This window comes from Prionailurus bengalensis, chromosome D1, assembly GCF_016509475.1.
Source record: "Prionailurus bengalensis isolate Pbe53 chromosome D1, Fcat_Pben_1.1_paternal_pri, whole genome shotgun sequence".
In the NCBI taxonomy this organism is placed as follows: Eukaryota; Metazoa; Chordata; class Mammalia; order Carnivora; family Felidae; genus Prionailurus; species Prionailurus bengalensis.
The window spans coordinates 20059551-20084902 of NC_057346.1; the positions used below are offsets into that span (position 1 = coordinate 20059551).

The 25352-nt window shown below is 45.5% G+C and overlaps 1 protein-coding gene across 3 annotated transcripts in view; it reads left to right on the forward strand.

The window, feature by feature from the left end:
- The window catches only part of JHY (junctional cadherin complex regulator), a 60663-nt gene that overhangs the window by 30517 nt on the left and 4794 nt on the right, over positions 1-25352 (forward strand). For 2 of the 3 annotated variants that reach the window (XM_043579658.1, XM_043579657.1), the window contains exons 4-6: positions 5256-5369; positions 10850-11511; positions 17384-17681. In XM_043579658.1, coding sequence (XP_043435593.1) covers positions 5256-5369; positions 10850-11511; positions 17384-17681 — 1074 coding nt within the window. The remainder of the gene's footprint in view (positions 1-5255; positions 5370-10849; positions 11512-17383; positions 17682-25352) is intronic. The other variant, XM_043579659.1, reaches the window with a different exon arrangement.

Consider the following 25352-nt stretch of genomic DNA (forward strand, 5'->3'; position numbering starts at 1 on the left):
GCTGTCAGCACAGAGCCAGCGGGACCGGAACCCATGAACTGTGAGATCATGACCTGAGCCGAAGTCGGACATTTAACCGACTGAGCCACCCAGGCACCCCTGAAGGTTTTTTTAAGTTTGTTTATTTTTTGAGAGAGAGAGAGAGAGAGAGAGAGAGAGAGAATGAGAATCTCAAGCAGGCTCCACACTGTCAGAGCAGAGCCTGACATGGGGCTCGAACTCATAACCCATGAGATTATGACCTGAGCTGAGGTCGGACGCTTAACCCACTGAGCCACCCAGGCACCCCACTGAAGGGTTTTTTAAAGTGGTGGCTTAGCATAATTAGTTCAGGGGTTTTTTTAAGCTGCGGTATCTTATAGGGAGAATGAATGTAAAAAATAATAGATCCAGAGGTCTCGAGGCCCTCAAATTCTTATTGAACACATACTTGTGAAATACATTAGGAAGTGATCGGCAGGCACGGAGAAAGCGGCCCACGGGAGCCAAAGTATCTCACGTGTATTGTCTCTAAACAGCTGAATAATTACTACAGGTCCCCAGACAATCCAAGTAGCCGTGCGACGTATCGGAGGTGGAGCCCCACCTCGGCAGGCTCTCTGGACCGCCACGCCTCCACCTGTTTTGCTGGCCACGTATGAACAGAGGTGGCAGCACCCATGTGAGTGGGTGGGTCTGACACGGAGCAGAATGTATGAGAAATAGGACAGAATACAGCAGATCAGCCAAGTTAACAAACGCTCATTGAATCCGGCGACTATGCACCGAAGGGAGGGTTTCAATAGCAGACGTGTTGGGGTGAGGGCGGGCGAACGCTACATTTCAGAAATCAGACTCCTTGATCTGCTTTAATTTGGGCACGTGCTAGTTAATACCCTCAAGGAATAACAAGGAAACAAATTAATAGTGGGGCTCCCCATAAAGTAAAAAAAAAAAAAAACACACAACATCAAGGAATAAAGGAGCCAAACATCCAGCGATTACGGGACTTAAGGCTGATAACGCTTTGCAAACACAATTCAGCATGTGTCGTGCAGATACGCTAATTCACATATCGCTCTTGGTTAAAGCCTCAACTTTTTTGTGCGGTGCCGATGCTCTCTGAGAACCTGCCCAGTTTCTTTGAGAGAGAAGCCGCAGCCCAGTCTAGCTCAGCTGTACTCAATCTGAGTTGCTTTCCTTCCTACAAACCCTCACTTCAAAGCAAGGAACATAATGTACAATTTTTTAATGGCTCTAGACCCAGGCACTCAGGCTCTCTGCTCTGCGCCTTACCTCAGTGTAAACACCTAATCAGGATTGCCCGCGCTTCATCAATAGCAGCCAAATGCAATTCGAGAACCACAAGCCTTTGAAGTCCTCCCGGCAAAGGCCGGTTTTCTAGTCTGGGATAATGACATGCCATGATTGCTGTCTTTGTTGTATCTTTTCAGTAGAGAAGCAATTATAGGCCCCAATTTAACAGAATAGACATTACGCAGCTTATGATGCTCAAAATGCAATTTCATTTGATCATTTTCTCGATTTGATTGGTATTAATAGAATGGTTCACAAAAAAAAAAAAAAAAGTAGCTGGCAGAGGTTGTGTCCCACTCCACTTTCAAAGAGATAACGTAGAAAGAAGCATGCTTTACTTGCTCGGAGTCTCTCGCTGGGGTGATTCAGACACGGAGTCCACCGAAACAGCGTGTGGATGGAAATATCACGCAGCCCACATTCTCTGGGGAAGGCAGCGTAGGGCAATGCATTTTTAATTTGCAAATTCTTTACCAGAGGCTGTGTAGGGGATCCCATTACTGGTCGTCAAACCATCCATATCACCAGTGAAAAACTGAGTTAATGAAACCCTCCAAGTCCCCTTCCCAGAAGCCCAGGGAATCAAACATCCTAGTGGAGGCTCTAGGAGATCAACCCAACTTTTCCTCCAGGCTCCAGATAACGTTTTTGTCCAAGACATCGCTCATTTGAGGTTGGAAAAAGGATTATTTCCTTGCCTGCTTAGACAGCCTATTTAGACTCTTAATTTTTCTCATGTTTATTTGTTTTTGAAGGAGAGACAGAACATGAGCTGGGGAGGGGCAGAGAGAGAGAGGGAGACACGGAATCCAAAGCAGGTTCCCGGCTCTGAGCTGTCAGCAGAGAGCCCCACGCGGGGCTGGAACTCAAGAACTGTGAGATCATGACCTGAGCCGAAGTCGGACGCTTAACTGACTGAGCCACTCAGGCGCCAACCCCCCCCCCCAACTTTTTTTTTTTTTTTAAACTCTGTTGGCCTTCATTTCTCCTCCAGGAAAGAGATGATTTTACTTTTAAATGAGTGGTGTTTCCTTTTAACATCATGGCAACAAGGGATGGAAACCTTTACAGTAAGAGGAGCAAAACCTGTAAAACCCTAATGCTTGTATAATCCCCTTGTGTTTCTTGAACCGGTGCCATGAGAGGGATGGAGACATGGGCATCATGACACAGTGGTTCCTGACCTTGGGTGGCAGCATTCATATTTCTTAACTATCTCAGTGCAAGTTACACTGTTTCACGGTGTTGGGAAGCTTTCCTTTCGCAGAGTAGGTCATCCTTCAAAATCTGCTGATCAGTCCCATTTGTAACCAGAAAAATCCCCATGACCCAACGGCACAAGTCGCTCCGTGTATTTGCCAGGATGGTTCGAGCATCAAGAAGTTTTGTCTTCATTTTTCTCCATTCTCAGATCAACCTCTAAGTACAGGCGCCCTGAGGAATGAGGTTATCTTTACTGTCAGACGCTGACTTATTAATATGTAACAAATATTTCCCCCGCTTCCCTGTATTGACTCTGCATGTATGCGGAGTACGGAGCAGCAGGAGAATGGGAACACGTGAACGCACACAACGGACCCTGAACCCCATGCTTCTTCCTGCATTACACGGCTCGCTGCTCATCATGCTACGCAGCCCACCGGGGACAATTTAATAAAACAAGTTTAAGATCCAAAACCTAAATTTGAAAGTTACATCAGTTTCGAAAGGGCAAGCTCGACATTGACGAGCCATCGGGCACGGTGGCCAAAGGAACCCAAGCTAGGTAACCTGTCCCAGGACGAATGGCAAAGAAATCTCGCCACCGTGCCCGTGAATAAGAGGAGGTTTAGCAAAGCCATCACAGTCGGCTTCTATTATTTGGGGCCATCGTCTGAATGAGCCAAACAGTCTCATTTTGTTTGACTTACTCCATTATTTCAGAAGGAAGCAGGCTAGAAATTACAGGAAGATGTATTTCTGCTCTCATAGGAAGAAATTTTATAGCAACTGGGTGGCTCAGTGATGCGACAGTATGTTCACCATCCACGAAACAGGGATTAAGAGAGCTAGTGTTTTACTCCATGGGATGGTCGAGAGGACCAGGTCTCCTACAGAAAAAAGGAATATTCTCAAGCCACCTTATGCCTTCTCCCCTCCTTAGTCCACAGAAGGTCTTTAAACCTACAGTGACACAGACGGGAGTGTGTTTATTTTGAGAGAGAGGGAGGGAGGGAGAGAGAGTGTGCACATGTGCACACACATGAGCAGGAGAGAAGAGCAGAGGGGGGAGAGGGAAGGGGAGAGAATCCCAAGCAGGCTGCACACTCAGGACAGAGCCCAACCCAGGGATCGATTCCAGGACCCTGGGATCATGACCTGAGCTGAAATCAAGAGTTGGATGCTCAGGGCACCTGGGTGGCTCCGTCGGTTAAGCGTCCAACTTCAGCTCGGGTCATGATCTCACGGTCCGTGAGTTTGAGCCCCGCGTCGGGCTCTGTGCTGACAGCTCAGAGCCTGGAGCCTGCTTCAGATTCTGTGTCTCCCTCTCTCTCTGCCCCTCCCCTATCCATGCTGTCTCTGTCTCAAAAATAAATAAACATTAAAAAAAAAAAAAAAAGAGTTGGATGCTCAACCATCTGAGCTGCGCAGGCGCCCCCTGGGGCATGTGTCTAAATAGCAAATGGATGGTATAGAAGTACTATAGTTATACTGGATTACCTCTAGAATCTTTTACCAACATTAAGACTGTATCACTGCAGGGGCGCCTGATATCTTGTCATTCCAACATCTGACTAAAGTTGAGAACCTCACTCTCCATCATTCAAATTCACTAAGTGCCAACATTACAAATTCTGCAAGTCAAAGATGATATTGCTCTCTATGTTTTTACGTTTTTAATTTTTTTTAACGTTTATTCATTTTTGAGAGAGACAGACAGAACATGGGCAGAGGAGGGGCAGAGAGACAGGGAGACACAGAACCTGAAGCAGGCTCCGGGCTCTGAGCTATCAGCACAGAGCCCGACACGGGGCTCGAACCCACCAACCGTGACCCGAGCTGAAGTTGGACGCTCAACCGACTGAGCCACCCAGGCACCCCAAAGATGATATCTGTAATAAGTGAGTTACTTGAGCAAAATTGCAAAATATGAGGCTCTGGAATTAGACTGTTTGGTGCCTCTACTTACTAGCTGTTGATTCTGGGCAAGTTACTTAACCTCTCTGAGAGATGATAATCAGATCATCTGTTAATAGTTAATAGTTACATACCTGATATGGTAGTTAATAGTTACATACCTGATCAGCTTTAATATAACTGATAGAATATACGCTAAGTGCTTAGGACAGCTACTAGCGCACCATGCACATCCAATGAATATTGTTATTTCTGTTGTTGTCGCTATCTTCAAGTACAGTGTTATTTCACTACGTTAGTATCTCATTTGATATACTCGACATTTGTGGCTACATTCAGTTCAGGTAACTGTTCGAAAACTGGGTCCCCTGAGTATACATCGAACATTTAAAGTACAGGGCGTCTGGGTGGCTCAGTCGGTTAAGCGTCCAACTCTTGATCTCAGCTCGGGCCATGATCTCACCGTTCGGGAGTTCGAGCCCCACATCAGGGTCTGTGCCGACAGTGCAGAGCCTGCTTGCGATTCTCTCTCCCTTCTCTCTCTGCCCCTACCGCACTCTTGCTCTCTCTCTCAATAAATAACTTTTAAAAGTTTTTTAATAAAAAAAAATAAATAGTTTGACCTCAAAGCACCAATGCTCACATCGTGCCTACAGGAGGAAACGTTATTTATTCCCATTTTCCTTAGGAACAATCCAGGTCCCTGAACACCGAGATAGATCCTTGAACCGAAAGGAAAACACAGCCCTTCAGGGTCTCTTTCTAGGTTACACAGACGAGCCTCGTGGCTCTAAGACTAAGAAGAAACTTGTTAACATGCTCTCTCTGTTCTACCCTCTTAGATCTCCTACTCCATCAGTGTAACTGACAAGACGTCCATTCAGAATGCCAAAGAGACTGAAAACGCTGCCATTGATCCTGTAGACAAATGGCATCAAAGAGCCCAACAGTTAAAGGTTACTCGCTAGACTGAATTTTAAATGGGTTTCGAGGGTTACTGCTAAATATCAATAATATCCACCACTGACTTATTACTTACAGGTGTATTCTTTTTTTTTTTAATGTTTATTATTTTTGAGAAAGAGAGTGGGAGTGGGAGAGGCACAGAGAGGGAGACATAGGATCCAAAGCAGGCTCCAGGCTCTGAGCTGTCAGATGCTTAACCGACTGAGCCACCCAGGCACCTCTATTTACAGGTCTATTCTTATGCCTGAGAATAGTTACCCACCATAGGTAAGACTGATTTGTGCCCAGATGGGCAGAATTGCAATTGCTGGGTCGTAGGGTAGTTCTATTTTTATTTTTGGAGGAACCTCCATACTGTTTTCCAGAGTGGCTGCACCAGCTTGCATTCCCATCATTTGTTTATTTTTTTGAGGTTTATTTTTTGGGGGGAGGGGGGTGGACAGAGGATCCAAAGAGGGCTCTGTGCTGACAGCAGAGAGCCCAATGTGGGGCTTGAACCCACCAACCACAAGATCATGACCTGAGCCGAAGTCAGACACTTAACCGACAGAGCCACCCAGCGGCCCAGAACTCATTTGTTTATAACCCACTCCTGAATGAAGATAAAGAGGAGCCAAGTATCTCAAGGTCGTTAGACCTAACATGGCAGCAACACGGAGTGGCCCATGGGATGCTTCCAAAGGATTTGTTCATTTCAAAAGGATTTGTTAATTCCCTGCTGCATCCTACACACCAGTCAGGCGTTCAGCATACCAATGCTGCAGGCTGCCTTTCCTTTTCCTCTTCAACTACCCAAATCTAGTGCCTTCTTTCTGGATGGAAGACCATGGAACCCGAGACATGAACATCTCAAGAAAAAGACACCGGAAACAAGGTCCCGAGACAATTTAAACTTATGCACCCTCACTTTAAAAATACTGACAACTGATGGTCGTCATAATCATTTTTTTCTTTTTTGTTTTTTTTAAATGTTTCTTTTTGAGGGGGGGGGGGTGGACAGAGAGAGAGGGAGACACAGAATCCGAAGCAGGCTCCAGGCTCCCAGCTGTCAGCCCAGAGCCCAATGCGGGGCTCGAACCCACAAACAGCAAGATCATGACCTGAGCTGAAGTCGGATGCTTAACCAACTGAGCCACCCAAACGCCCTATCATCATTATTTTCTATGGAAGCATCCTACTTGTCCCTAAGGTCTCTACTTTAAACCAACTAATCCCTCTTCACTCTACCTTTCCACATAGGTCTTGTCCTGAATCATTCTGTGCTGTCCTGTGAACGCTCCCGGGTATTCCAAATCCCAATTCCGTTGTGTATCCAGAACTAGACCCAGTACTTTGCTGACTAGTGTGAGGGAGCACATTCCCAATAGCAGAAGATCCTTTCCCAGGCATGGAACAGGTCACCAATAGAAAGAAATGCAAAGTTCTCCAATTAAGTAAAGCTTCAAAAAAAAAAAAATGAAATAGGAGATTTGCTTTCTTGCCACTCTAAAATAACTCTTGGGGCGCCTGGGTGACTCAGTCATTTAAGCGTCTGACTCTTGACTTCAGCTCAGGTCATGAGCTCACGGATCCTGAGATCAAGCCCCAGATCAGGCTCCATGGTGAAATCACGGAGCCTGTTTGGGATTCTCTCTCTGTCCCCCACCCCTACCCCACTCATGTGCATGAGAGCTCTCACTCTCTCAAAAATAAACTTAAAAAAAAATAATAATAATAATAACTACTGGGACGCCTGGGTGGCTCAGTTGGTTAAGCATCCAGCTCTTGATTTTGGCTCATGATCTCATGGTTCAGGAGAACTCTCTCTCAAAAATAAACATTTAAAAAATAATGAAATAACTCTTGACTTTCTAGGCAAAGGAAGGACAGGGTATGTAGGATCTTTGACTAGTTAATGTCAAGTTCCTTGTAATCACATCCTAAATAACTTCCCACCTTTCCAAAGACCTATTGTTTTGGTTTGGGCTCCAACACTGTCAAGACTTCTTGACGTCTTTTGTTCATCTGAACACAGAACCCTCCCTTCCTGATGCTATAAATTAGAGCCAGTTAATACGTGTGCTCTAAGTTTTCTTACTATTATCCGATGGAATTTCTAACCCAAGTTCAAAGTATTTGTGTTTCATTGTTAATAAACACAACAGACACTTCTCAACGTCAGAGCTGATCCTGGAGCCCAGGCACAACCCTCAGGACGCCAGGGTCGATCGGGGTCACTAAGGACAAGAACAGCTTTTGTTTTAAAGCAGATGAACCTTTGGTTAAGACGACCATGCATCCTCCTCTCTGCTTATGGCATGGCAACAGGAAAGCCGCCAAAGAGAAACAGCCAGACACTGCCTTTTTCGGGGTTGGGGGCAAACTACCCTTGGATGGCGCGGTATGAACAAACGTTAATAACGAAGTGCGGATCTTACTAAGAAATCATCCTCCCAGCATGAGGCACCAGGATTCCCCGACGGAAACGCTGTTCCGATGGACGAGGGTGTGTGTGGGCCAGGGAACCCTAGTGCCATTAAGCCGTTATTCTGAGTGCATGTGGCATGGACCGGTTGTGAGTGTTGGTAACAAAAGAACCCCGTTGAGAGCAGGATAAAATAGAGGATTTCGGCGCTGATGGAGATTAAATAGCCTGAGAATGGCTTTGTATATTACCTTGAGGGAACTCAGGTCTTGTGACCTAAAAAGTGACACCTGGCACCTCAATTGTAGGGAAATAAATCTTCAGGAAACCACACAGCTCAAGTAGTCTGCTCACAAGGTGAGAGAAATCACAGCAAGCCCGTAAATGTCTTCCCTTCTGGGGACTGAAATGCCATCTCTGGGCACTTACGCTCACGTGAATAGCGGATTTAACACTCGAGACAATTGAAGTTTCCTCAAATGAGGAGTCCTCCGCCTTGTTGACAAAGCCCCCTATGAAGAGTACTACTGTAATCTGAATCGTCAGCAGCAAAGGTGGGACATGATTAAAACCAAGTGGTAACCCAAGATTTTGGGTCTGGGACCCCAGAGAAAGAATTCTTGGTAGCTTTTTTCCCCCCCTCTTTGTCGGTGGGAATGAGGAGGGAGGGCTAGGATGGCAGCAGAAAGAATTCCTGTTCGCTTATTTTTCTAGCAACTAAAAGGCTGGACAAGTTTCTTTTTAATTGTTTATTTATTTTGAGAGAGGAAGAGAGCCGGAGATAGAGTGTGAGCCAGGGAGAGGCAGAGAGAGAGGGACGATCCCAAGCAGGCGCCTCACTATCAGCACAGAGCCCCACGCAGGGCTCGATCTCACTCGCGACTGTGAGATCATGACCTGAGCTGAAATCACGAGTCAGACGCTTAACCGACCGAGCCACCCAGGCGCCCCAGAACAGATACTCTTCTATATGACACTATCAGCATCAATAAATATTTAGAGATCACAGCAAAGGTGATTTTTCTTTTTTGCCTTCATAAACAGGGATGACAGCCACGAAAAGAGCCACCGTGTTTCATTAACACACTGATACGACTGTAAAATAGCCATTTTCTTCTGGGTCCACTTTAAGGAAGCATGCTCTTGGATTATCTATTTGCAGAGCCTCTGTGCCCACATTTCTCCCGTGCAGCTCCATATACCACATGGAAGGAAAACTGTTTTTCTTTAATGTTTATTTTTGAGAGGGGATAGGCAGAGGGTGTGGGGGGGGTGGGGGGAGACACAGAATCCTAAGTAGGCTCCAGGCTCTGAGCGGTCAGCACCGAGCCCGATGCAGGGCTCAAACTCATGAACCACGAGATCATAACCGAAGTCAGATGCTTAACCAACTAGCCACCCAGGTGCCCCTTTCTTAACTGAAATACAAAAAAAAAAAGGAAGTTTTTCTTTTTTCGAGTACCAAAGGTAAAAATGCAAAGTTTAGACGAGCTAATCAGAGCCTGGCCAATCCTCCGGAAAGCTCAAATTCTGAGGAGAACATAGTCTAAATTTCAGATAAGCCATTCTCACTTAAAAATCTGACAATGCAAAGTAATATTGTATGTTACTGTGTTAAATTTAACAGTCTCGACCTAATTATCATAAGGAGACTTCATTAGAAATAGAATGCCAGAGGCGCCTGGGTGGCGCAGTCGGTTAAGCGTCCGACTTCAGCCAGGTCACGATCTCGCGGTCCGGGAGTTCGAGCCCCGCGTCGGGCTCTGGGCTGATGGCTCAGAGCCTGGAGCCTGTTTCCGATTCTGTGTCTCCCTCTCTCTCTGCCCCTTCCCCGTTCATGCTCTGTCTCTCTCTGTCCCAAAAATAAATAAATGTTGAAAAAAAAAATTAAAAAAAAAAAAAGAAATAGAATGCCATTTATTATTACGGAGAACAGGATGTCCTAGTAATTCTACCAGAAAAGTGAAAAAAAAAGTTGAACTCGCTGCAGTAATTTAATCATTGTTCATAGCAAGCTTAAACAATTTGAGCAAAAAAAAAAAAAAAAAAAGGTGTTTTCCCCCCGCCTCGAGTGATCCAGGTAACTTGGATTTTTCAATTAACATTGCATAGATACAGGCCATAGAGATTTTTTAGGTGTTCGGAAAGGAAAAAATATGGCACAGGTATATTCCACACTGATGCATATGGTCTTTACTATTTTTACTAAGCATTTAATCATTCTTTTCCAAAGGCCTCTTAACTCTGCTAGTTTTTCACAAAGTAATGAGTGCTTTATTCCTTGGAAAAGATTTCTAAATGGCTTAGCACAATATAGTTACATAGTGTATCTATTATACCAGGAGTACATTTTGTTGTTACAAGACTTTGAAAAGCATAAAGACCTTTCTGAAATTGAAATATTTCCCCCAGATGTTTGATTGCCTAAGTACAGGCTATATTAAGGAACTGAAGCAAAACAACCCTTGTGGTTTCACAGATGTCCTATCACAGTGCAGACTCTTTTATAATCCTCTGAATAAAATCTAATTTGTTTCATCTGGTGAAGAGGTCATTTCTAGCTTCTGACCCATATGAGTAAGAAGATCTGATCATCTAAATTGTATCTCCTATTAGATTTGTACCTGGTTGGTAAGCAGATCACTGATGTCCCTTCTGGTTAAGATGTTTAAAAATATTCGTCTTGGTTAGAATAAACTTGCATATTTTGGTATAGATTTGCACTTTCTTTGTAATGCAGCCCTGTAGAGGTAAAGCCCCTTTCCCTCCCCACCCTGTGGTGATACATCATTTTACATTTGAAGTCAAAGACTAGTCCTGAATATAAAGCCCATTCTAAGCTCTCTTCTTCTTTCTAGAAAATTCATAATCTGAAATTGCCAAGAGGAATTAATCACTCTCATATCCTGAAATTAGGAAAGGTCCCCCCCTCCCCCCCATTCATAATCTCCTTTCGATTCTGTGGTCACTTTCCAGAAGTCTTAACTGGCAATTTGGAAAATACTAATATAAATTGTGAAGCATGCTGATCATTTAGCTTTACGTTAACCAAAGGTCTCTTTTTAGAATCACCAAGAACACTGGTCTCAATGTGAAAGTGCAAAATCAAACAACCTACTGAGACGTCAATCTTCTGAAACCACCAACGGTCAGCAGCCTTCCAGAAAACCAGCCAAGCGCAGCATCCGGAAACAGCATCAACGCCAGCGTGGCCTGAAGTCTTTGGTGACTGAGGAGCTGGCTGTCTGTCAGGGAAACCAGAATAGCACTCCCAGACAGCAACCAAACGAGAATAAGCCCACTGATCCTTCAATAAAGCACGAAACAACTGTAATTACGAATGCCCCGAATGATGATTTACAAGACTCAAGTGCACTTAGGAGCCGGGATCCCAAAGTAACCTCCAACAAACTTGGCCCAGCACAGCAGGCTTCTGATAAGGCATCGTATAACAACTCTACTGGGTATCAGTCAGTGACGGATGTTCACAAACAAAGAGGACACGAAGGCCAAGATGAGAAAAGACCGTCACACCAGCAGCCACACATCCACACTCTTTCCAATGTGGGCTTGAACCACCTAAACGAGCTTAGTAAGAGACAAGTGCCCCTGAGCCAGAAAGGCTCACAGTCTGTTCCTACAGTAAATGTTAATGGATCAACCAGAAATAAGAAGCAACCCAAGCAGATTTACACAGAGACGAAATATAAGAACTTAGAAATATTATGGTAAGAATTCCCTTTTCCCAACTTTTTCCTAGAGGAGCTATGAGAGACCACTGGAGACAGGAGAAGGCGTGGGTCATGGGGACGGTCAAGGGAGAGGAAAACATCGCCTAGCAATGTCCTTGGCTCTGATTTCTGCCTCACATAGCCCACTTTCGAGGTATTTCTTTTCTTCTTCCCAGTCTCCTCTACTTTTCCCACTGTAGTTAAGCCAGAGGTTGGAGGGATGGGAGGAGAGAGAAGGACCCGGTGGGGGGAAAAAATATCAGTATATTTTGAGGGTTACAAGTAATGTTTGGAGGAAACGGTCTCCAACGTGGTTATCCTAAGGAAATATAGGTATGTCCCCAAATACCATCATTTACCAAAATGACAACAATAATCCAACAATAAGAAAACGTTTAGGTTAATGATGGTATTTAATGTCACGCAACCATTAAAAAGCTTTGGTTATAAAGAAACACTTTTTTTTTTTTCAACGTTTATTTATTTTTGGGACAGAGAGATACAGAGCATGAACGGGGGAGGGGCAGAGAGAGAGGGAGACACAGAATCGGAAACAGGCTCCAGGCTCTGAGCCATCAGCCCAGAGCCCGACGCGGGGCTCGAACTCACAGACTGCGAGATCGTGACCTGGCTGAAGTCGGACGCTTAACCGACTGCGCCACCCAGGCGCCCCAAAGAAACACTTCTATAGGGGCGCCTGGGTGGCTCAGACGGTTAAGGGTCCAACTTCGGCTCAGGTCATGATCTTGTAATTTGTGGGTTCGAGCCCCACCTCGGGCTCTGTGCTGACAGGTCGGAGCCTGGAGCCTGCTTCGGATTCTGTGTCTCCCTCTCTGTCTGCCCCTCCCCCTGCTCGTGCTCTTTCTCAAAAATAAACATTAAAAAAACCTATTTTAAAGAAATACTTCTATAAAAAGCAAACAGTAAGGTGCAAATTTACACCTAAGGAGTAGGAGCTCTACTATGCGGAAATAGGCACCAACGAGGAAAAATGCATCAAAATGTCCATAGCAGTTATTTCTGGCAAGAGAAATTGGACTTATTTTTAATGTCCTGTGCATACTTTCTGAATCTGAATTGTTCAAGTTCCCTGCGGTGTAGATGTATCGCTTCCATCGTCAGACCAAAAAAAAAAAAAAAAAAGTTATTTTTAAACTCACATCAGGGGACGTGTGCCGATGTCATTCAATCGAATGTGTATATTACACACCAGATATGCACTAAATCCAGTGCTAAAATGCTATATAGAAGGTTCAAAAGTAGTGTGATGCCCGGGTGCCTTCAAGGAGCTTACTTTCAAAGTAGGTAGACAATTTTGCATGTCTGAAGTAAGAAGACATCTCAGTGCTTCACCTGGAGGTATGGAACAGTCAATAAAATTCAGAACTGGCTTCCTAGAAGAGATCGTGATAGGTAGCAGGCATCCCTGTCTTTTTTCCTGACTTTAGAGGGAGTGCTTCTAACATTCATACCATTAAAATATTTAACTTTTGCTAGACAGGGAGGGGAGACAGGAAATGTCTCCTATTCCTGTTGCCAAGAGCTTTTATCACAAATGGATACTTAATTTTATCAAAGACTTGTCCTGCATCAATTGAAAAATTTTCTCTTTAAATCCTTTAAGGTAGCTACATATATTAACAGATTTCCTTTTTTTTAAAGTTATTTTTATTTTTATTGGAGAGAGACAAAGAGAGCATGAGCAGGGGAGGGGCAGCAACAGAGAGAGGCTCTGTGTATGGTCAGCATGGGGCTTGAACCCACAAAACCACAAGATCATGACCTGAGCCAAAATCAGGAGTCGGTCGCTCAACTGAGCCACCGAAGGTGCCCCTATTAATAGATTTCCTAATGTGACATCATCCTTTTATTCCTAGGATTAACCTAACTTGTCACATTGTATTTTTAATATGTTGCTCAATTTTTTAACACTATTTAGGATTTAACATTCACACGCGTGAAGTGAGGTTGGCTTAAAATTTTCCTATCTGCCACTAGCCTTATCTGAATGGGTTATCAAGACTATACCAACCTTATAAAACTAGCTGCAGAGTATTCCCCCTTTCTCCATCCTCTAGGACACTTGATATGCAATTGGAATTCTCTATTACTTGAAGTTTCATAGAATTTTCCTATAAAACTATTTAGATCACATGTATTTTTTGTTTGGCTTTGTTGGGTTTGTGGGCAGATTTTCAACTTTAATCTCTTTATGTTTACTGTAATAATCATATTTGCATTTATTTCTACCATCGTAATTTGTCCTTTCCATCACCCTGTTTCTATCCTTTGTGTGTGTGTGTGTCTGTGTCTTTTATTGAATAGAATTGTTACTTTTTCCCCTGATTTGGAAATACGCTTTGTCTATTTTGAGTATAGTTGACGCACAATGTTAGTTTCGGCTGCACAACTAGTGATCTGACAAGTTTATACGTTATGCTACGTTCACAAGTGTAACTGCCCTCTGTCCCATCACATTGTTATTACAGTATCATTGACTGTATTCCTTATGCAATGATTTTTATTCCCGTGACTTATGCATTCCATAACTGGAAGCCTTGTATCTCCCTCTCTCCATCACCCACTTTGCCCAAACGCCCTACCTCCTACCCTCCGGCAACTGTCAGTTTGTTCTCCGTATTTACAGGACCGATTCTGCTTTTTAGAGTTTATAGATTTCATTTATGAGTGGAATCCTATGGTATTTGACTCAGACTTCATTCACTTAGCATAATGCCCTCTAGATTCACCCAACTTAGGTTTTTGAAAAACTTACTTAGCCAGGCAAAATATTTCTGTTCTCTTCCAGAGCATATTCAGAATCGCTGGATTGTTTCAATCCAGTCACCCTTTGAGTCACGCATCTTTCCTTCAGCATCTTTTGTAGTTCCTAGGTCTCCAAAAGTTAAGGCTTCTTGTAGAGAGTGTTTTAAATTTAACTGTTTATTAATGTCTCTGCCTCACCATTGTTCTTCCATTTGACTCTTTCTTCCTGAGGTAGAACTTTTGGAAAGGTTTTCAGGAAGGGTAGGTCACTGCTAAATCTACCTGAAGGACCTTTACTCTCTATCTTGAATTATAGTTCAACCTGGTAAAGAGCTGGAAAAGATTTTCCTATCTCCTGGTTTCTGTTTCTTTGAAAAGTTTTTGTCAATATAATTATCATTCCTTTTGTTTTTCTCTTTTAAGGCTTCCCCCTTTGTTTTTGGTATTCTGAGGTTTCCCTGTGTTAGGTCTCGACATGAAGTTTTTACTCCTGCTTGTGATTCCTAAATCTGAGGATTCATCGCTTTCATAAATTCCATAAAATCTACCATCCATTTTCCCTTTGATTATTATGTACTATTTCCTGTGAATATTTCCTGTCTCAGTAAATAGTTACTCTGTTTTCCCTCCAGGAACACCAAATACATGCATACTAGATTCTGTTATTCTAGACCCTGGGTCTCTTTAACGGTTCCTTATTTCATCTTTTATCTATCTGTACTTGAGAAATTTCCTCCCACCATTTTCCCAATGCACTAACTTTCTTCAGCTGAGTCTAGTATGCACTTTAATCAAAATTTAGTAAATTTCAATAGTGGTATTTTTCATGTCTAGAATTTTTATTCGGTTCTGATTAAAACTTTTTTTTTTTTTTCCAAAATCGGTTTCTCAGGGTTTTGATTTCTTCTCTCAGGTCTTTAAAATCTCGGGGCGCCTGGGTGGCTTGGTTGGTTAAGCGTCCGACTTCGGCTCAGATCATGATCTCACAGTCCGTGAGTTCGAGCCCCGCGTCGGGCTCTGTGCTGACAGCTCAGAGCCTGGGGCCTGTTTCGGATTCTGTGTCTCCCTCTCTCTCTGACCCTCCCCTGTTCGTGCTCTGCCTCTGTCTCAAAAAATAAATAAACGTTAAAAAAATTTTTTTTTTTAATAAAATCTTTAAACATGCTTCAGAATGCTATCTAGGAGCTCCTGGGTGGCTCAGTGAGTTGAGAATAAAGATCCTGGGGTCATGGGATCCAGCCCTGTGTCAGGCTCATGAAGCCTGCTTAAGATTCTCTCTCTCCAGGGTGCCTGCCCAGCTCAGTCGAGTAAGGGTCTGACTTCGGTTCAGGTCATGATCTCACCTTTTGTGAGTTTGCGCCCCACATCGGGCTCTCTGCTGTCAGTGCACAGAGCCTGCTTTGGATCCTATGTCCCCCTCTCTGTCTCTGACTCTCCCCCACTCATACGTGTTCTTTCCTTCAGAAATAAAGATTAATATTTAAAAGGAGATTCTCCGTTGGGATGAGCACTGGGTGTTGTACGGAAACCAATTTGACAATATTTAAAAAGATAATTAAGAAATTAAATTTAAAAAGATTCTCTCCCCCTCTGCCCCCTTCCCAGCTCACACTCTCTAAAACATAATAAAAGTTTTTTAAAATGTTAAAATTCTATTATCAGAAGGTCGTAGAAATCCATCACTGTTTCTTGTGTGTGTGCATGTGTGTCTGTGGACTCTTCTACTTAGTGGTTTATTTCCTCATATAGTCTAGGATTTGGGATTGTGAATGTATGCTTGGCTATCTTGTCCAAAGACACGTAGGCAGGCTAGAGAAGGAGGTTATCCCTCCAGAGAATTTTTTTTTTAATGTTTATTTTTGAGAGAGAGAGAGGGGGGGGGGGGGGGGGAGAAGGGACAAAGCAAAAGAGAGGGAGCCACAGAATCCGAAGCAGGCTCCAGTGTCCGAGCTGCCAGCACAGAGCCCGACGCGGGGCTCAAACTCAGAAACCGTGAGATCATAACCGGAGGTGAAGTCGGACACTCACCAACTGAGCCACCCAGGCACCCCAGAGAACTTTTATATTTGGTTCTGCCAGATACAACAAGGAGAGCCCTCTTCTAGGATCATTTTTATGTTAATTTTTTTGGTGCTGGAATCCACGATTGTGTGGAGAAGGTAAATTTGAACTCCAAACGCTGTCCCGTGGAAATTCACAAGGAATTTTTTCTCCACTTGAGAGCTTAGACCAAGACAAACAGGCTTGCTTTGCAGATTCTCAAGGCTGGTGACTTTCACTAACCCAACTTTTTCTTGAAGACGTAGCTCTCCAAGGCCTGTATGCGGGCATCTCCCTTGATTCCCCATGCCACACCGGGCCAAGATTTCACATATCCTACACCAGCGTTAAGTGTTAAAACTCAAGCCCAGGGGCGCCTGGGTGGCTCAGTCGGTTGAGCGTCCGACTTCGGCTCAGGTTATGATCTCACGGTTCGTGAGTTCGAGCCCCACGTCAGGCTCCGTGCTGACAGCTCGGAGCCTGGAGCCTGCTTCCCATTCTGTGCCTCCCTCTCTCTGCCCCAACCCACTCGCATCCTGTCTCTCTCTCAAAAATAAATGTTAAAAAAACAAAACAAACCTCAAGCCCATAGGTGCAAAACTCCCCACCAAGAAAGCCATAGCTTTAGCTTATCCAAAATCTGCTTTACTTTTAGTTCCTTTTTTGTGTGTGGTCTTGAAGTTTCCCTGTCTCTCTTATCAATTCTACTATGTATTCACTAAAAAGATGTTTGTTCCAATTTAACCCGACATTTCCAGGCATTTTATAGTGGGAAGGTCTTTGACGTTTCCAAGGGGCGTTTGTTGTTTTTGTTTTTCGATTTCGAACGCACTAAATGCAAGTCCTCAAACAAGAGCCAAACTCCCCTAAAGAAAAACTAGGAGGATTTTAAGAGGTTTAATGTATTTATGCAAAGATTCAGCTGAAGGTCATGGGTTTGATTTGGAGAGCGATGAATACCTCAAGTTCAAAAAGACTTTTCTGCTAAACGTCCTATATACCCAGGTATCATTAACAGATTTGTGGGTTGTGTGCGTGTGTGTTTTTTTTTCTCCCCATTCAGGAAATTCCATTCTCCCTCTGACAGCCAGCCCGTCAGAGCTTCTCCGGACTCACAGCTCGCTCAGATCATGGAGCACCATCAGCAGGCCTTAAAGCAGCTGACGGAGGTGCAGCCTAACGAAGGGGCCTCGCCCAGCGTCACATTTCCACCTATCTTGTCCAGGGTAGAAAGCGAATCCCAACTCAGCGCGGGGACAAGCCAAAGAAACCAAATGAAAGTGGGTCGGAGCAACTCCGAAGGCTATCTCTTTCAGCTGGAAAAAGGAAAAAAGCACAGGAAAAGCAGCAGCAGCACCAAGGTAATAAAAGCATTTTTTACCAAATAACCTTTCAATTCTGGTAACGCAGGCGGGCATGGCCGTTCCCTTACGCCCAGCCCCGAAACAGGTCCTTCCGGGTGGGCCCAAGTCCCGAGGCGCTTCCTGATCTCATCCGTCCCTGGCTGCCGCCTGAGATGTCCCTACTTTGTGCCTCATCTCTGGGAAGGGTGCACCTTCGCGGAGAAGCGAGAGTCCTCCTTCTAGCCCCAGGTTAGACGTCACACGCTTGGGTTCCTCACACCCCATTTCAACCCCTAGCCTAGGCTGAGTCTCTCCGCACGTGCTAGTATTTGAAAAGAGGAGACAAAGTAGGGCTGAGGGAGTCTGTCACTGCATTCTACCCTCTCCATCCCGCTGTCCCTCCACCCCGGGGAACAATTCTTGTCCTAATCCCCGCCCCCAGCTCCTGCACCCCAAGACCCAGGACCAACCAGTGACTGGGCTTCCCTCAGCAACACTGGCTCATCTCTTCTGAGTTCTTTGCAAGAGAGTCACCATTATGAGCACCTTTGCTCCATTTAAATCTTTCGCATCCAGTCTGTAGAGATAAATAAGCGGAAAAGGGGCAGAGGGGGGATTCCTAGTGGAGTCTTTCCAGGAGGACCTGAAGGAACGTTGAAGGAGTCTTTTTATGTCCCGTGCGTCTCTCCACTGTTGCAAGTAATAAAAACCCCTCAGGAAAGTCACTGGCTTCGAATGTCAAGTGGTCAGGAAACAATTGGAAAGTGCATTCCGGTTTACAGGGCAACAGGGCAAGACCCAGTGGGAAGCAATATGGGAATGTGGTGACTGGGTTCCCCAGGAATAGACTCTGAAGTGGAGATTCCTTGCAAGAGGCTTACTGACGAGTGCTTCTAGAACCACCCCTGTAAGGGGGTGGGGGGACAGGGCTGGCTGAGGGAGTGTGTGCCCATGATACAGGGGCGGCAAGAAGCCTCCGAGAGGCCCACAGGGACTCTGAAGTTGGGATGGCCCTTTAAAGGTACAGGACCCACATGGACCAGCCATTGGCTATTGACTGTCCCTGGGGAAGGGCTGTAACTTTGGGTACCACAGCGCCATCTGGCTGAGGGCGGTTCTTAGGGAGGGACCCAACTGTGAGCCACAGCAGACAGCACTCCCAGCAAGTGGGGGCATGAGTGCCTCGGTCTAGAGGGACCCTCCTTAGAAGGCAGTTTAGGGCATCAAACCTTAGCTCAGTTCCACATAGGTGTCGAATTCCTATTAGGAACAGTGGTAGGTGCCAGGGTGTAAAGAAAATGAGCCACGGCCCCTCCTCGTGTAGACACACATGAAAATGGCTTCAGTATAATGTTGCACATAAAAAAAAAAAAAAAGAAAGGAAAGAAAAGGGAAAAGAGGTATGTGTGGGCTGCACTGAGGAGCACCAAGGAGTTTGGGGGGAGGGTGGCGGGGTTAAGCAGAGCTTCAGAGGATAATTCTGAGCCAAGTTTTATTTCCTTTTCAAGTTCATTTATTTTGAGAGGGAGAGAGGGACAGAGGGACAGAGGGAGAGAGGGAGAGAGAATCCCAAGCAGGTTCCACACTGCAAGCACAGAGCCCAACGTGAGGCTCGAACTCACAAACCGGGAGATCGTGACCCTGAGCTGAAACCAAGAGTTGGATGCTTCACCGACTGGTTAAGTGCCACCCAAGCTCCCCCCTGAGCCGAGTTTTAGATGATCAACAGTGAACAAGAAAAGACAGAGAGCATTTCAGGCAAAGGGACCGGCCTGAGCAGCTATTATGAAGCTGGAGACACCGCGATGCATGCTGGGAACTGCCAGCACGTCAGTGTTGCTGTCCCTGAGACAGGGAGCACGGGGTGTGGACGGATGCAGGTGGAGCAGTAGGTAGGGGCCAGGTCTCACAGGAGCCTGCTTAGCATATGGAGAAGGACTTTATGCATATTTAAGAGAAGAAAAGAAAGATCTGCTTGGGGCAAAGACGTCAGCGGTTGATGGGTAGGAAACAGCCCAGCCAGCTCCTTACAGCTGCCACCTTGGAGGCCTGTCTACCTCAGGACTGTAGCCCCCCTCATAACCCTGGCGTCCCTGCCTCAGCTCCCTCGCGCACCCCCACCCCGCGGCTCCTTGGACTCCTTGTTCTGACCCTACTCCCTCTTAGCCTCGGTTCTGCAGGGGGTCCCTAATCCCTGCCCAGGCCATGGGAACCACAATCAGCGGCTTGGAGCTGGGAAAAGCCCCAGTCTCCCTGTAAATAAGAAGCAGCGTGTTTCTGGGATCCCAAGTTCCTTCTTTCTCTACAGAAACATCATTACGTGGCAGTTAGGTTCTGCGGTAGGATTAGCGCTGTTCTCAAGTCCTTCGTAAATAGAAGGGGTCTTGCAGGCTAGACTAGGAAGGCAGACACCACGCAGGCTATTAGGTCTAAACAGAAATCCATTCAGAGCTTTGGAACCAGCACATTCTCAGGGTGTGGAGGGCCTGCTGACTCGAGGGTTGACAGGTTACCAACGGCCTAAGCCATAGCTCCAACACACTCCTCAGAAGAGGATCTTCTGCGTTAGGTTTCTTGCCAACTAGGGGTTGTTGTTAAAAATGCAAGCTTTTAGGGACACCCGGGTGGCTCTGTTGGTTAAGTATCTGGCTCTTGGTTTCAGCTCAGGTCATGAGCTCACAGTTCCTGGGTTCAAGTGCCGTGTTGGGCTCTGTGGTGAGCGTGGACGCTGCTTGAAAATCAATGAATCAATCTCTCTCTCTCTCTCTCTCTCTCTCTGCCCCTCTCCCATTTGCATGCATGCGCTCTCAAAGTAATTTGTTTTTAAATGCAAGCTTTAAACACAGTTCTTATTATTTAGAGAGAGAAAGAGCAGGAGGTGGGGAGAGGAGGGACGGAGAAGGAGGGAGAAAGAGATTTTCATGCAGGGTCTACACTCTCCACAGAGCCCAATGCAGGGCTCAATCCCATGATCCTGGAATCCTGACCTGAGCTGAAATCAAGAGTCAGATGCTCAACTGACTGAGCCACCCAGGCGCCCCTGGACTCCGTTCTTAGTGAGCAGGGTTAAGTGGAAGTCAGACTCAGCCATTCCCGATTTCTCAGCTCTCTTAATACTGGTGTCCCTTGGGCAAGTCAGTAAGTCACCTGAGCCTGTTTCCTCACATGCACAATCAGAAATGGTTCCTTCTTTTTGCAGATTCGGTGTGATAATTACATGAAACGATGTATTAAACCTTAGCTTAGGGGCTTCCGGGTGGCTCAGTCGGTTGAGTGCCAGACTCTTGGTTTTGGCCCAGGTCACGATCTCACGATTTGTGAGCTCGAGCCCCGCATCAGGCTCTGCACCGACAGACAGAAGCCTGCTTGGGATTCTCTCCCTGCCCCTCCCCTGCTCACGCACACTCTCTCAAAAATAAACTTTAAAATCTGGGGGAAAAAAAAAAAAACCACCTTATCTCCGTCCCTAGTGAGGAGTAGACCATCAAATCAATTAGTTGCCTTTTCCTTCTTCCTGCCCTCAGTAACCTAAATTCAGGTCTTACAGAGGAGAGGGGGAGGAGAGTACCTCCGTGACAGTGTGTGTCCCCAGAAGTCTGAGAGCATGGGAGGGCAGGGAAGAGGAAGGAAAAAGAACTTTCAGTTACTGCCGCCCAAACCCTCTTTCCAAGTCAGAGAAGCCCTTCCCTTCCTGCTTTCTTTCAGGAATGTTAACCATCCACCCGTATCCATTTTCTCGCTCCAACACCTTCAACCTACATCTGACAAATGCACAGAAGCGCCCTTTGTCCTTTAAGCTACTCCAGAAGCTCAAATGATTTCGAACAGAGCTATTTGTATAGGACAGCAGGTAGCCGGGGCACCAGACGGGGGGAATCATTATCCGGGTCATGCCCATTTGCTAGTCGCAGCAAATCTTGTGGTTTCCAAGGGAATCGACTCGAAGCACATTAAAAATGTGAGGATTTGTAAAGCCAACGGGCCCACGCACCGTTCCCCTTCCCCTGGCAGTTCTGAGGGGACTGACTGATGAACGCGAAGCACTGTCCGTGCTGTTAAAGCCAGACGTCAGGCAGCAAGAGACTGACGCAGCGCCTGGGACGACAAACAGCATAAAAGTATCTATCTCAACCCGCCACAAAAACCACTGCTTACAGGGTTCTCCCGCAGCCGAGCTGCAGTAATTAACTCGTGTGTTTGTTGTCACAGACAATCTGGGTATTGCTGCTTGACTGCTTCTAAGGAGAGGTTTATTTGGATTAAATTTCACAACCACAGAGCAAATTCCCTTCGCTTGCTGTTCTCTCCAGTATCTGAGGCATTGTTTTCCATTGTCCCGCTCTTGAGTAGCCTTCCCCTGCTTATACGTCTGAGGAATGTTCTGGAGAAAAGCCCTGCCGTGTCCCCCACAGCAGGGTACAGCGTTTCAGAGTTGAAACAGGTCCTCGCCAGACAGTCAAGGTCATTTTCAATTCACGCACACTTCGCCCCAAGTTTACAAGAAAACATCACTCTTCTAGCTTGTGAAGGGTGATTAATTACCGGCAGAAATATGCCATCAGGACAGTCCCGTGCCATCTTCTGCTAAAGGGGCCATCAACAGTGGACAGCAGTTCAGACGGGTGGGTCTGGTCTTTGCCATCACCAGGCGGGGCCAGAGATAGCTGAGGTCAGCTTGGGCACATCTTATGCAAAGACTAGCAGCGAACCCCATCAGGGGTGTATTGAGAACAGGACTGTATTCCCCCCCCACCCAACCCCGTGTTTGGAGACCTAACAGGGCTATCATTGTTGATTTAATTTTCAGGGTGTATGGGGGGGGGGGGATGCTATTGTGACCTTTTAGTCTTGTAACAGCCAAGGAGAACTAAATCAAAGTAAATTCTGAGGATTATTTTACTATAAAAGCCTTTTGAAGAGACAGAAAGCAGATTAGTCGTTGCCTAGTGCTGGAGGTGGGGGGCCGGGGTGGGGGGCGGGGGAGGAGCGGCTGCTAATGGGTACAACTTCAAATGGGGGAGTTCTGTGGTATGCAAAGTCAATTTCAGTAAAGCTGTTAGGAAGATTTCTGATGGAAAGAGATCAAATGGAATTACAGCACTGAGCGGCAATCAAGATTACTTGAGGCAAACTTAAGCAAATCTAGGATTTTTCATCGCCAGTCACCCAGAGCAAACTTCGTTACGAAGCATGTTCTCTCTCCCTTGAGAAAGGTCTCTGGCTAGAGGCAGCCCGATCCCGGAAAAGGAGTTTGGAGCATTTGGATTCCCCCTCCCCTCCGGGCCACACTCTTTACTCTGTAAATAGGTAATGCTAGTCCCTCCGTGTTCTGTTTTTCAAGGACAGCCAAGATGTAGATTCTGGTTATTCGACGGGATAGTAAAAACCGGGGGAACCCGGGAGCAGGGAGCTATTATTCACGCTTCACAATGTATCTTTTAGGGAGTCCGTGCAATGATTACAGTTAAGCTGCTTCGCGTTAAGTTTGTGATTTCTGGACACACTGATCATTTCTCATCCGTTTTGGACAAATTGGATTTAGGACTTGGATAGGAGCGAGGTTCTCTCCGTTTTCATTTCCGGTTTACTCTGGCAAAGAGGAATTTCAGCGATTGCAAAACAGGTCAGATGATAAAGAACAAGTTTGCGATTGCCACGTAGAAGATACGAGGGTTCATTCACCTAGTAATTAGCAGAGATTTTTAAATGTGATCACACACAGGGCAGTCAAGGCTTGCACAAAAAGGCCTTTCTTACACATTGCTAATGGAAGTGTTCATGAAGGACCTTAAAGGTGTTCATGATTTTGCCTCAATAATTCCACTTCTGTTAACTGATCTCAAAGCAATTCTCACAGTAGCCCACAAACGACGCTCACTGCCAGGACATCTTAAATGGTCGACATTTAGAGGAATAGCTAAATAACGCAACTATAACCAGAAGACAGAATGTTATGTATGGAAGTCATTTTTGGAAACCAATGACGGGGAAACGCAGTATAATGCTACAACGCTTAGTGAAGGGGCCCCTGGGTGGCTCAGTCAGTTAAGCATCCAGCTCTCGATTTCCGCTCAGGTCATGATCTCGTGGTTGTGAGTTTGAGCCCCACTTGGGGCTCTGTGCTGATCAAGGAGCCGGCTTAGGATTCTTGCTCTCTCCCTCTGCCCCTCTCTCCAACTCACACATGTGTGTGCTCTCTCTCAAAAAAAAAAAAAAAAAAAAAATGCTTAGTGAAAATATCTAATTTGTAGCACTTGACAATTTTACCCAAGCATGAACAGATAAATATCAAGGGCAAGAAGCAACTAGAATGGTTTTGCCAAGTGATCGTTTTTCTTAAAGGGGATTTCGGATTTTGACGAGCCTTTAACGAACACCATTTTCTCTCCATAGTTTTTTTTAAACGATTTTTAGCCCAACAACTTCTTCCGAGAAAAGGAACCTTCTCTCTCCTTTTAGAGTTAGATATGCCCAAAGAGTTTCGACTGTAAGTTTTGAACATTCTAATCAGGGAAATTCGGTTTGCAGAACTCGATCCTTGAAGCGTAGAAATGTTGCCTACGTGTCACAAGATTCTGGCTCTCTGAAGCACCAAGACGTTAGAAATATTGCTTTCACCTCCAAGTCACAGAATTACGATTTACCGTACCTTCAAAAAGATGGGCTCCTTCTCACATATGATTAACCCACAGGTAGAGAGCCACACAGCTCACAACACCAGAACCAGTTATTTGTATGGTTCTCTTGTTCCCTTCCCGACCCAAGATTGCTGTTCCAGATCCAAGAACCATATCCGCATTCAAGGCGAGAAAACAGAAAAAGAGAGGGGCCCGGATGAAGAGCCAGCCCGGATAAAAGCTTTCTAAGATACAAGCTTTCCCCCGGCCAACTTTCATTTATACCGCACGGGCCAGAGCTCAGTGCTTCGGATCTGCAGAACAGAGTACCTGGCTCGAAGATTCTATAGTGGGGAAAGGCAATGGAGAAACTACCTAACTGGGGCCAGCTGTGGGTAGTCGGCCAATAGCCCAGTGGGAGGAAAACACATGCTTGTAACAGTTGATACAAAGGATACCGAAGTTCCCATCAAGGAATGATACGCAGTAACTGTATCCAACATAAGAATTTTTTTTTTTTTTTTTAAGTCTCTGGACGCTCTCTGCTAAATTCTGTCTGAAGAACTTACTAGATGTACTGCTTATCTTAGGCCTTAACGTAGTTTACGAGAGCTTTCGAGATTTAGAGAAACACTGAGCTTTGTACCACGTGCAGGTGAAACAGGGCAGTGCTGTCGCCTCTTGAGGATGGCTATTCTTTCTCCAACTGAAGCGTTGACGTAGATCTGTCTGAACGGAACTACTGTCGTCCAAACTAGCTCTTTGGGATGGTCCTTTCCTACCCTGCTCAAGGAAGGAAACCAAATGAACTCACAAACTCAAAAAAAAAAAAAAAAAAAAAAAAGAGGGAGGGGTGCGGGGGGACTTGGTATCTCCACAAGGGCATCTGCCCCAAGCAGCAAGTCCGTTTTAACACTGAAAGCAGAAGTCAGGGGAATATCATCCTCTAGTCTACAGTCTGGAGAGCATTAGTGTTTTTCCGGCCTGTTATTTTGCTCAAATGTCGTAATTTAAAATTAAATCGCCACATCATGTTACTGTCCCTTTAAATATGCAAAACCACTATGAAGGT